The sequence below is a fragment of the Emys orbicularis genome, chromosome 3, assembly GCF_028017835.1.
Source record: "Emys orbicularis isolate rEmyOrb1 chromosome 3, rEmyOrb1.hap1, whole genome shotgun sequence".
Taxonomy (NCBI): Eukaryota; Metazoa; Chordata; order Testudines; family Emydidae; genus Emys; species Emys orbicularis.
In genome coordinates, this window is record NC_088685.1 from 214629872 (window position 1) to 214642713 (window position 12842).

At 46.8% G+C, this 12842-nt stretch overlaps 1 protein-coding gene across 1 annotated transcript in view; it reads right to left on the reverse strand.

Annotated features, from left to right (window-relative positions):
• Positions 1-3560, reverse strand: part of ZC3H6 (zinc finger CCCH-type containing 6) — a 69896-nt gene extending 66336 nt beyond the window's left edge. Inside the window, exon 1 of the mRNA XM_065400692.1 lies at positions 3287-3560. Coding sequence (XP_065256764.1) covers positions 3287-3378 — 92 coding nt within the window. The 5' untranslated portion in view covers positions 3379-3560. The remainder of the gene's footprint in view (positions 1-3286) is intronic.
• Between the last annotated feature and the right edge of the window lie 9282 nt (positions 3561-12842).

Below are 12842 nucleotides of genomic sequence, written 5' to 3' on the forward strand. Positions count from 1 at the left end.
TTTTTTTTTTTTACAATAGTTATTGGTATAAAATCTTAAAGCCTGACTATATATTTAGAGAGGTGCAAAACAGGGCCTTATACACCTGCAAAAATGGAACCAGTACCTGATCTGAACTTTCAAATAAAAATATTCATCCCAAAACATGGAAAGATCTATATTTTTAAACTTTCCTGCTGCGGTAAACATGGCACTAGTGCAAACATGACCCTACTTATTGCAATCAAGCCCCTATATGCCTGTAGTTCAATATTATTTAGGAGACCAAAGTAGTCAGAGTTGTACTGGTGCCATATTCTGTTGTATCTGTAAAAACTAAGTATTCAGTTCCTATGCCAGACATGCAGGGATATATCTAGTAAAATCATCTACTGCGTGATTTAACAATATGCATGCCTGCAGATCACAGTTTAAAAGCAAGGCCCTGATCCTGCAACTGACAGAAGCACCAGCACACTGCTGCACCCATGCCAAGTCCCATTGACTTCAGTGGGGCTCTTGGGGGCAGTCCAGCAGTCTGTCCACACCATGTGTTGCAGGATTAGGGCCCGTGTTTATGTATTTATTTGAGATCACAGACTGTTCTCTTCACTTATCCTCTTAAGACACCTGCTTTATTGCAGAAATGTTGTGGTTCTTTGTATATGTAAATAGGGCTGTATTTTTGTGTTTAGTGTTTATTTGCTGTAGTCTCAATTTGTTTGTTTCTTGTTTGTGTAAGGAAAGGGTTGTTTCTATTTTTTCCATATTTTTAAAAAATGCACACTGTGAGTAATCTTTCAGGAGAACTAACTTCATGTGAAAGTTGAGCTTTTTTTATTTAGTTATCTGTGCATGTAGAAAAAGTCCTAAACAGCTTTTTGGGGGAGAAAAGTATTTTCCTCACACTCAGTCAAAAGAGTTAAATTAATTTTCTCTGTTTTTTAAAAATTTATCTTTAAAGTAAGGCCGTGAAAAGTTACAGCCCAAAGCAATACTTTCCTCTTAAAAACAAACAAGATCAAACTGGGGGTAAATGTGAAAGGTAATTTGCAACTATCTATAGCTGTAATGAAAATTTCATTTCTGTAATTCTAAAGATTAGATTAATGCCAAGATTGCTAAATGTTAATAGAAGTGTCACTGATTTACATAAAATCAGTATCTGCAACCTTTTGTGTACTGGTTACCTACTATATTGCCACCCTTACTTATCTATGGGACTACTGCCATAGTAAAGTCATACTACTGATCTACTTATGTAGTAAAACACTGAATGAAAGGCAGAATTGGCTCAGACTATACACACTATAATTTTATGCTACTAAAATATATTATAGTACTGCTTCTATTAACTTCTTCAATTTGGAATGGACATTGATCAGTTACTCAGATTTTATCCAAAGTATCAACCTAAAAACACTGCATTTTTCTTTTCAACAAGATAATACAAGGGACAGTTCAAGCAAAACTATTTCACCTAAAGCTGTTCAAACTGAAATCCACACCCCTAAAGTGTTAATCATGTTTTCTGGGACTGTGTTTTTGTTTAAATGAGTTTGTGCCTGTTTCAGAGTAATCAATCCATAAGGAAAATCTGTAAACTTCCTAAAATGTATAATGCATTTTGACTGGGTTGAATTTGCATATCTACTGTAAAATGAGAAGGCATATATTTTATCTCTACTATTTTTCTTTTAATTATGGTAAGTGTATGGTGAACACACCTTGCTATAAACTATTAATAGGGGTAATCCAGATAGTCAGCAGGATCGTCTCTAAATGTATTATTTATAAGGCATGTTTAATTTATTTATTGTTAGGGCATTATGTTCTTCTAGAATTAAAAAATAGTATAAATAGATGTGAAGAAATGTAATAAGTTAATGGTACAATTAATCTATTAAATTGAAGATATTTAAACAAAGCTATAAAATAAGAATTTACCAGTTTTCCCAGTGTAGGAATAAGTATACTAGTGAGCATAATTTTTGAAAGACACTTTACATGTAACAATTTAAGCTATAATACTGATTCTGAAGAATTTCAAATTAGAAATATTAGTCTCTAGTGACATAGTGGTAAAGAATTCTTGGGCCCCAACATCACCACAGATTCTTAATGAAAATGTGAACCAAATATTTACAAAACCTGAATTATATTCTATGGTAAAAAGTGCATGTTCCATTAATATTTGACTGGTATGCAAGTATACCTTTTAAGCAAGTTCTTTGGACAATGCTGTCACAGTTCAAGACTAGTGATACAATATTATTACTTTTTAATGTATCTTCCCTTGAACTCTTCAAATTTATTTAAAGGTAGCCTTCTCCATCATTAACTTTTATATGCAGTAGCACTTAGATTACTTTAAAATTAAAGATGGGAGGGGTAATCATGAGACTAGAAGTTAGACAATCTAGAGGCTATTCCAGATCAGGGATACATGGTGTGTTTTGGGAAAGACATTTAACCTATGTGGGCCTCAGTTTCCCTACCAGTAAAAAAATAGGATTAATAATTCTTACCCCACAGGGGTGTTTTGAGGTTTAATCAGAGGGTGTGTCATGTTTTTCAATCATCTGATAAGAGCACTGTACGTGGTTGGGGAAGTCTGCGGGAAGGTTGGGCTGCTGTTGCAAATCACCATTACAAGGGCACTCATGCGCTCTCTGTCCACGTGCCCTGAATGATGGGGAGTGGTGAGGCTAGAAGAGAATTTTTGGGCAGTGGCTAGGAAGGCCAGAGCTGTCTGAGGATCGGATCTGGATTTCCAACCACAGTTGCAGAAAAGAAAGGGAGGGAGCCGGAACAGAGCTCCTTACATCAGGAAAAGGACTCTGGTTTGCTGCGCATGGGGATTGAGAGGTGGCAAAGAAAACGTCAGTCAGACCTTAATCTGCATAAAAAAAGATCCCGTTAAATGTGGCGGGTGTAATCTGGCGAGAAAAGGAGGTTAAATATGGCCCTAGTGCGAAGCGTCCTGCATAGATAAAAACATTCTCTTCCACCTGACGAGCAGCACGGGGCGGGGGGTAACAAACACAACGGTGACAGTCAACAGACACCCGCTGCAAAGTGCATTGTATGGAAAGAGATGGAACCAAAAAATGAGATGTCAAATGCATGCAAGAAAATGCCCCTGTACTCAGGAGTCCCGCCACCCCCTTCCCCCCGCCCTATTAACCCCCCACTTCGCAGCCTGGAGGTGACCTGGCCCCCAGCCCCGCACCCCCTTCACCCGCTAGGCACATTAACCCACAGCATCACCGGCATGAGACGCGGAGAGAGAAGAATGTTACTCGACCTTTCGTCCCCCGCATGGTGCCTGTCAGAGTCGGGCATGTTTGGGCCAAGGACTGGGTTTGGGGGGTTGGCGAACAGGCTTTCAAAGGCCATGGTGCGGGCCCTGGGGTGAGCAGAGGAGGAGGGAGGTGGAGGAGGAAGGCAGGACACTGCTGCTGCCCGTGGTGGTGGTGAGGAGGAGGAGGCGGCGCGCACTCGGCGGCGCAGGAGGCTCGCTGAGGAGGCGCAGGAGGAGGAGGAGGAGGAGGGTCGGTCCCTCAGCGAGGAGAGATGATGAAGGTTTCACTCACGGTTACTTAGTGAGACACTAACAGTCACTCTGTGCAGGAGGCTGCACAGGGTGAGCCCGGCCGCCCCGCGGCCCGCTCTGGCAGTCCGCGCGGGCAGGCGGGGCCGGCGGCGCGGCGGCGCGGCCCGGAGGAGCAGGCCCGGGGCACAGGAGGAGGAGGACACACGGGGGGTAGGGAGTGCTGGTGGCCGGAGATGCCCGGTTATTTCTTCCTTACAAACATGGCGCCCGCCCGCCCGAGACACTCTCACAAAATGGCGGCGGCGCGGCCCGAACGCGCTCAGCGCCTCGGCCAACAACAACAGCGTCTTCCGCGCCAGGAGGAGTCGGAGGGCGATGGCGTCGTACAGCCGTCGCCGAGCCCCGCCCCTGCGCTCCCATTGGGCCGCGCCGCTAGCGTCACGGAACGGGAAGCCGACCATTGGGAGAACTCGCTGCCGATCGCAGGACGCGAGGAGGCGGGCCTTACCGATCACCGCCCTCCCCTTGGTCAGATTGAAAGGCATGGCTAGGAACAGCGTCCTCCTCCGCGGCGCAGGGATATCTCAGGGCAGGGAGAGGAAAAAAGTCCGCCTGTGTCACGTGTCTTTCAAGGCGCTAAAGGGGGAGAGGGCGGGACCGCAGGGTCTGGCCCAGGGCTGGGGGGAGGTGCAGACCCCTATTGCCAGTGCCCAGGAGCATTGGGTGGTGCCCGTACCCCAGCAGATAAATAACAAACCCAGTGGCTGTAACAAACCCACCACACCTGGTGTTTGACCCTCCAGGGAGCCGCCTGTCCCCACCCATGGGTGCCCCCCTCAGGTCCGCAGCCCAGCCCGCTGTGGCAGAGCACATGGCGACGTGGGCCCTGGCTGCCTGCCTGAAGGGGAACACCAGACATCCTCTTCCCCGCTGTGGCTGTCTGCCCTGCCCCAGCCTCCCATAGCCCTGTCCTGCCAACCCCAGAGCTTCCAAAATCATGGCCCGTTGGGGTGACAGGTAGTGTTGCCCACACTCCCAAATACGTATTGGTAAGGCGATTTTGGACCTTGCTGCAGGAGCTCTCACCCCATGTCTCCCTGTCCACTGTCCAACAGCTATTTCTACCCTCAAATCAACCCCGTCTTTACAGTGCCTACATCAGTTCTCACCCCCACCCAGGCCCGGCATTGGTTCTCTCCCCACATCAGTTCTGTCTGACCCTTAGCCCCCACAGCTGCCCCATCCCCAATCTCTCCATCAGTTCAGCCCCCAACCAGCTGCTCCTAAATTATGCCCACACACACCAGCTTTGCCTCCCCAGACCCAACTCTGCTCTTCCTGGGGTTCTTTAGCCACTCTCCCACTGCTGCCCTCCCCAGGTCTGGGAGCCAGGTGTGAGGGCAGCTCCAGGGTTTCTTTACCCCTGTTGCCCCTTCCTAGGCCAGGGAGTGCAGGGAGCTCACAGATAGGGTTGCCAACCCTCCCGGTTTCGCCAGGAGTCTCCCGGAATCAGGTCCTATCTCCCAGAGGCTACTGAAGCCAAACCGGGAGATTTTAGGTGCTAAAACTCTGGCAGCGCAGCAGGGCTAAGGCAGGCTCCCTGCCTGTCATGGCCCGACACCGCTCCCAGAAGCAGCCAGCATGTCCCTGTGGCCCCAAGGAGGTGGGGGGGGGCAGGGGTCTCCGCGCACTGCCCACGCCCCAAGCACCGACTCCTCAGCTCCTATTGGCTGGGAACCGTGGCCAATGGGAACTGCGAGGCCAGCGCTTGCGGGTGCGGGCAGCATGCAGAGCCCCCTGCCCCCATTCCTCGGGGCCAGACATGGCGGCCGCTTCTGGGAGCGGGGCCAGGGCAGGGAGGGAGCCTGCCTTAGCCTCGCTGCGCTGCCACCTGGGAGCTGCCCGAGGTAAGCGCCTCCTGGCTGGAGCCTGCACCTTGCACCTCCTCCTGCACCTCAACCCGCTACCCCAGCCCGGAGCCCCCTCCTGCATCCAAACTCCCAGAGCTTGCATCCCACACCCCGCCCTGCACCCCAACTCCCTGCCCCAGGCTCGGCTCAGAGACCCCTCCCACACTCCAAACCCCTCGGCCCCAGCCCAGAGCCCACACCCCAACCCCCTGCCCCAGCCCGGTGAAAGTGAGTGAGGGTAGGGGAGAGTGAGCAACGGAAGGAGGGGAGTGGAGTGGGCGTGGTCCCGGAGAAGGGGTGGGGCAGGGGGGCACAGGTGTTTGGGTTTGTGTGATTAGACAGTTGGCAACCCTACTCACAGGAGGGGGGGAGGTGCAGAGGGGACCTTGCTCAGAGCAAGAGGTAGGGATGCCCTGAGCTGCTGCGCTCTTTCTGCTCTCTCCCCTCCCCTCCCCTCCATGAGGAGAGGGAGGAAGTGTTCTGCCTTCCTGTAGCAGCCCTGATTGGCTGCTCTTCACCAGGAGGTGGGGCAGTGGGGAAAGCAGCCAATCAGAGGGGTTTTCCCTCCAGTAGGACTGAAATTTGTTAGTGGGCTGGAGCATCTCCCGTCATCACCAGACTGGCTACAACCCCGGCCAATCCAGGAGAGAGGTGTGGTCTAAGCCATGCCCCCTCTGAGAGATTTAGGCGCCAGCTCCCGGATGGAGGGAGGTGACTTTCTCTGCTTGAGTTTCACAACCATGAACCTCATCCCCTAGAGTTAGTCACCCCCAGTCACGTCAGCCCTTTCCCACAACAAAACCAAGGTGGAGGAGGAGGATTTGGTGCCCGCCCCATATGCTATAACTCAGTGGTTAGAGCGCCCACACAGGATGTGGGAGACAGGGGACTGCACACCTTAGTATGAGGCTCACGCCAGGGCTTCAGCGTGAGCTTGGGGCTGGGTGTCAGGACTTAGGCAGCTCTGGGCATGCCCAGCAGCAGAAATTTAGGCGCCAAGGGGACTTTACTGGTAGAAATGTAGGCACCTAGGGAATTTAGGTGCCAACGGGGTGAGGCAAGGTGGGTGAGGTAACAGACGTTGGTCCAATAGAAGATATGATCTCACCCACCTTGTCTCTCTAATATCCTGGGACTGACATGGCTACACCTACGTACACTTAGGTGAGCTGAGCAGAGGGGTTGAGAATCTAAATTTTGGATTTTGGCACCTAAAGTGGCAGTTAGGGACCTAAATTTCTTTGTGGATGCAGCCCCAAGTCTCTTTCCACTCTCTTATTCTCCTTCTATGCTCCTCATGAGTCTCCTGTCCTCCACCTGTCCCCTACATTCACTTGCCCCCATGTTTACCTTTGTTCCTCCTCAAAGCCTCCTACCCCTCACATAGTCTTTCTCTGCTATCCCTGTTACTCCGTCTCCTCTTACTCTCCATATTCTCTGTCCCCTGGGTCTCATTCCTGCATACAGTATTCTCCTGCACCCAGCACCCAGTCATTCTCCCTCTATTTTATTTTATTCAGGTGGTTGTTATCTGCTTTTCAGAGGCAGGAGAGACCATGCGGAGCAGTTTGTTTATGTGCACAGGGATGTTGCTTGAATCCTCCTGAGACATCTCGATGACACTTTCATGGAGGTTTGAGGAGCTCTGCAGTCCTCTGCCAAAGGTCTCCAGGGATGGCAGCCTTATTTCTTCCTCTGCGGTAGGACACTTTCCCATGTCAGTCAGCGATCACTTCGGCTTGCACCATTGCAGTACACAGGCTAGCAGCATATGGGACACCAGCAGCAGCTGGGCTCTCTCTGCCTTTGTTACTCTCCGGAGTGAAATATCAGCTAAAATCACCCCCGCCTGTGGAAAACAGTGCCAGTATTCAGTGCCAATGCTCTATACCACTAGATTCATGCAATCGAGCAATTCCCTCATTTCCCTCACCTCTGGCGGGCCATACTCACCAAGGCTGGTACTGTGACTGACATGGTGCACAAGCAATCCCAAGCAGAAGTAAGAACATAGTGCTTAAAACTTTAGGGAGCCAGGGGAGTGAGTTTCACATCTTAACTTTCGTTTTCTGTAGTGAATAGACTGACAATGGTACCTCCGTGTGTCTTATCTGCAGCTGCTGCCATTGTGGCCTTCAGGGTCTCTCCCTCCACACCCAGAGAACGCCTGAGCCAGATAAGGAGAAAAAAGAGGACTTGGGATGACATGTTCAATGAGATCCTGCAAGCCAATGTTGCATTGGACAGTCAGCACAGGGCCTGGAGGATGAACATTGAGGGCAACCTGGAGAAGGAAAGAGTGGAGAGGAGAAAAGTCTGGGAGTCCCAGCCGGAAAAGGAGAGGGAGATGCACCAGGACATAATGAGTCTTGTCAGGCAGAAAACACAGATGCTGCAGATTCTGGTGGACCTGCAGGTTCAACAGTCCTGGGCTTGCCTTCCTCTGCAGCCCATTGAGAACTCAATATTGGGACCTACCTATACCCCCCTCAACATTCTACATGGCATCAGGGGTCACTGCACTATCCCTACCACTCCGCCCTGTGGGACATTAAAGACAATCACAGCTTCACATACACTGACCTGTGAAAACCAAAGTTGGTATATGTGTAGCTGAACTGGACATGAATATTGGTCCCAGGCAGTCTTTTACTTTCTGTGTGCGCACATACAGGTGATGGAGACGGTCAGTGAAGTTTTCCTGGATGTCCTCAAGATACACCCTGCATATCTGCTGCTGTAAACCTTGCTGTACAAGCTCTATTAAGTACTTAAAAGATTCCTGAGTCACTGAGGAGAACAATGAGAATTGTCTAAAATTGATATAGACCTTATCCCTTCACAAGTATTGTCTTCTTATGCTCCAATACAAATGGATGAACTGGCAGATTCTCACCAGCCCCCGGTGGTTCAGCAGACAGTCATTAATGCACTAATTCTAATAAAAGGGGTGAATCAGTATTTAATTTATCATCTACATCCCAGGCTCTAGTCCTCTTATCTTATTTCTTATCAAGTCCACAGTTTCCTGGGGAGGTGGACCCCAGCCTGTGCCCTTCTCTCCCCAAACCCTGAACCTTTCCCCCAGCTGGTATTTATCTCCTCTCCTGCCCCTTTCTGCAGCTGTTTTGTTTCCTAGGTACTGCTTGGGCCTCCCAGAGTGCACCTTCATTTGCTCCTCCCGTGGAATGAGATGGGTCTGGGTTATATAGGCCCAGACCCATCCCACTCCCAGCCTCTGAGCAGACTGCTTAACTGGAGTCAGGTGCTTGGTTTTTTTCCAGATGCTTGATGATTCCCTGTTCTGTCCATTCCCTCTGAAGCACCTGGCATTGGTTACTGTCGGAAGACAGGACACCGCTAGATGCACCTTTGATCTGACCCAGTCTGGCCGTTCTTATGTACTTTCCCCCTTGCTCCCCCCCATGTCAAGAGTTCACTCTGTCACATGTTGATTTTTTTGATTTTATTGATTTCTTCAAATTTTTAAAATACAACGAATTAAAGCATCATCTTACTAATTAACAGAAGGTGCTGTCATTGTCAGTGGCATGGAATTATTTTGGACTGTTTGGTAACTAGAGAAGGGTACTGGCCGGCTTTTCAGAAAGGTACAAATATTGGCCCCGATTCTCAGCGGGGGAAGTTCCCCTGAAGACCATGGAGCAACAGATACATACAAGCTGAGAATGTTGTGTCTCAGTAACGAATGGTTCAGTAGCAGCAGCTGCTTCTTTTCTGCAAACTTTGTTTTTCAGTGAGATAAAGTGCAAGGTGGCTCTTGTCCTTGGTACGCTAAACTGTCTGAACTAGAGCTTCAGTGTCTGGGCTCTGAAGTGAGATCATTTATCTTAAAAGCCTTTGCACAAAGAGAAGCGATTTATGTCTGAAATTGACCAACAGTAGAGAGCGCTTCTTCCTACGGTATTCTCTCCAGCTAGGCTTCTGGTGTGCCAAGAAAACCTTCTAATCATCTAGAGGGCACCCTACCTTTACCAACACCCAAAGAACTGAGAAGATCTCAGAAGGGAAGAAGATACCAGCCCTCTGATGCAAACCTTGCATCAAAAATTCTATTGCTATCCCAACAGTATCAGGGGACATTTTATATAAAGTCAGTTTCCAGAAGAGAGAGAATATGAGAGTAAAGAATCAATCAACATGCTGACAGTGAAAGAAGGGTTTTAAATAACTTTTCTAATTAAAGGGAAAACTCACAGCCAGAATGAGTTAAAAGTGGATTTCTGCAGAAGAACAATGGAGTAAGCAGTATGCATGACCCTGCCATGTAGCAGGGTATTTCAATACGGCAAACGAAGCAAGTTGATTTTAAGAGTAAGTGAATGGGGCCTAAAAAATGGAGGATGGCTGTGAAAACATTGGTTCCTAAAAATAAATGCAGTATAATCCAAATGGTATCAGAGCAAAAGATCCAGCTGCCCACATCTCTGATATGTGGCATTTTTACTAAGCATTCCCAGGTAATCCATTCTGGAATAATCTTTCAGATGATGTGACATAACTTTGGTCTTTTAGCAGGAATATACATTTACTTTAGATAGTATTAGGGAGGAGCAGTGTACTTTCAAGGAACAAAATGAGGGAGGCCTCTATTATGCTTGGAGGCACAACACGGCACCTTAAATTAACAGGAAAGAATCTACGCCCCCAGATACAGTGTTTGCTGTCGGCGGAAGGCTAACAATGCATTTGTGACGTGCAGTGCAAATTGCTGGTGCTGCCAGTCAGAGTGAAATTTACACTTACGAAAGGGCAGAATCTCACAGAGCATTCAGAAATCTGGCAGTATTTCCAGGTTTTGCAATTTTCCTACAAAAAGGCACAATATGTCCTGCAGCGTTTTCTTATTTCTTTGATCTCCTATCGTTGTTTTGACTTCTTCTGGTTTGGGGTATTATGTATATTTTCAGTGTAACCTCCTTTTTTATTTGCTTTTGGGATTGTAAGTAGTTTTCCTTTGATCTTGCTTCCAACTGTAATGACTTTCCTCTTTCTCCCTCCCTCACTAATTCCTTCCTGTATGTATTTTTCCTTACTTCTAATAATAGATGAAATAGTCATTAACTATAAGAGCTAGATTGAACTGGACTGTGTATGGATTTAATGGTCCTAGAGTTTATTGGTGCTACTAGACATGAGAACACTATAAAACTGAGACTCCAGGAGCTCCTCAGTGCAAACTGAGGGCACCCCATAGTGTAACTCACATCAGGCCTGACACACTCAGTGTCCCAATACACTGTTGTCATATTATATATCTCAAGGTGTCACGTAAGGTATCATATGAGAAGTGGTGACACGCTGGTCTCAAAATCATTGCGTAATGTATATATCGGTTTTGTACAAAGAGTTATGGATGTGTGCTGCAAATACATTCTTAAAATGTGTTTGGAAGGCAGCACCTGAACCCAGCCTGCCCTAGACAAAGAAATGTGGCTTTACCTCTCTGACCAGCTTGGTTACAGACAGAGGACAATGAAAGTACATTTACATATAAGATAAACAAAGCCATTAAGCTAAACAAGAGAGGGAGAAGACCATTTAACACTCATGTTGGGGGACAGTGTCTGCATCCTAGGAAGCCTTCCTGATTCTTGAGGCTGATATAATGATCTTTGAGTAATATAAAGGGAGCAAAAAGACCTCTTAGTTATCTATCATTAAGGGGACATATAGGCTACAGCACCCTCTGAGCCTGTGAAATTTGAACCCCTAGTCTAGAGAACTGTGGATGCTGTTACTTGGAAGTAAGTAAGAAAACTGCTTCGACAAAGATTGCAATTTACTAAAATTAATTTTAATTACCAGAAAGTGTGTTTTATTTTGTTTTATTTAACCATACCTGTCTGTTTTATCCTTCTTAGCACCACTTAAATCTCTGTTCTTTGTTAAACACACTTTTTCTTGTTTTATTACAAAACCATCCCAGTGCTGTGTATTAAAGTGAAGTGTGAGTCTTCAGCCAAACTAACAGGCTGATGTGTGCTCAGTGTCTTTGGAAGCAGTGTCTCTTTGGACATTGCAGAGACACTTGCCAGGGTCACCTCTGGAGCCCTTTTAAAAATTGAGCACAGGGCAGGTTGGATTGAGGGAATGTAAGTAAAGAAAAATCGTGTCTCACTAATCTCAGAATTATTTGAGCATGTCAGTAAAGTAGTGGATAAAGAAGAATGGGTTGACATAGTTTATTTAGACTTTCTGAAGACCTTCAGCAAGGTCCCGCACAAGAGGCTACTGAAGCAGCTAAACAGTCATAGAGTGAGAGGCAAAGTATTGCCATGGGTCCAAACCTGGCTAGGAGACAGAAAGCAAAGAGTAGGATTAAATGGTCAATTTACATCATGGCAAAAGATGAACAGCAGGGCCTCAGGGATCCAAACTAGGTCCCATGTTGTTTGATATATTCATTAATGATCTGGAAAGGGGAGGGAGCAGTGAGGTAGCAAAATCTGCAGATGACACAAAGTTATTTAGGTTAGTCAGGACCACAGCGGACTGTGAGGAATTTCAGAAAAACCAACACGAGCTGGGAGAATGGGCCACACAATGGCAAATGAAATCCAATGTCAATAAATGCAAAGTAATGCACATTGAAGGGTAAAATTTAAACTACTCATACAGCTTACAGGGTCCTAAGCTAACTGTATCAATTCTGGAAAGGGACTGCGAGCAAAAAAGCAAAGAAGACGTTTAGATGCATAAGGAAAGAGATGGTGCATAATACAGATGGTGCATAATATTCTAATGCTTAGTGCACAATACAGACAATATTCTAATGCCTCACCCAGATACTGTGTGCAGTATGGGGCATCCCATCTCAAACAGGAAATTGCAGATCTAGAGGGTCTGAAAAGAGGGTCCTGGAAAAAATCTCCTGTGAAGAGAGATTGAAAAGATTGGGATTGTTACCTGAGAAAGAAAAGGAGTAAGAGGGGACATGATAAAAGTCTAAAATATAATGAATGGTGTAAAGAAGGAAGATCAGAAACATCTGTTCTCTCTGGTAACACAAGAACAAGGGGACTTTCAATTAAAAGGTGGGAAATTCAAATCTGGTAAAAGGACCTTACTGCTACAGGAAACTGCTAAGGCCAAAAAATTAACAAGATTGAACATTTATATGGATAAGAATATTCAGCGTTATCGTAATTAGTCATGACAAGGGATATTAAACTTCCTGCTTCAGGGCTTAAAGGTGATCACTAATTATTAGAGATCAGGATGAGATCCAATGCGGGGTGCAGTAACATCTGTTACTGAGGGGTTTTTACACCTTCCTCTGAAATATCTCATGTTGGCCATCATTCAAGACAGGATATAGGACAAGATGGACCTAAAGTCTCATCCATTCTGGCAGATGCTACCTTCAGGTTAAT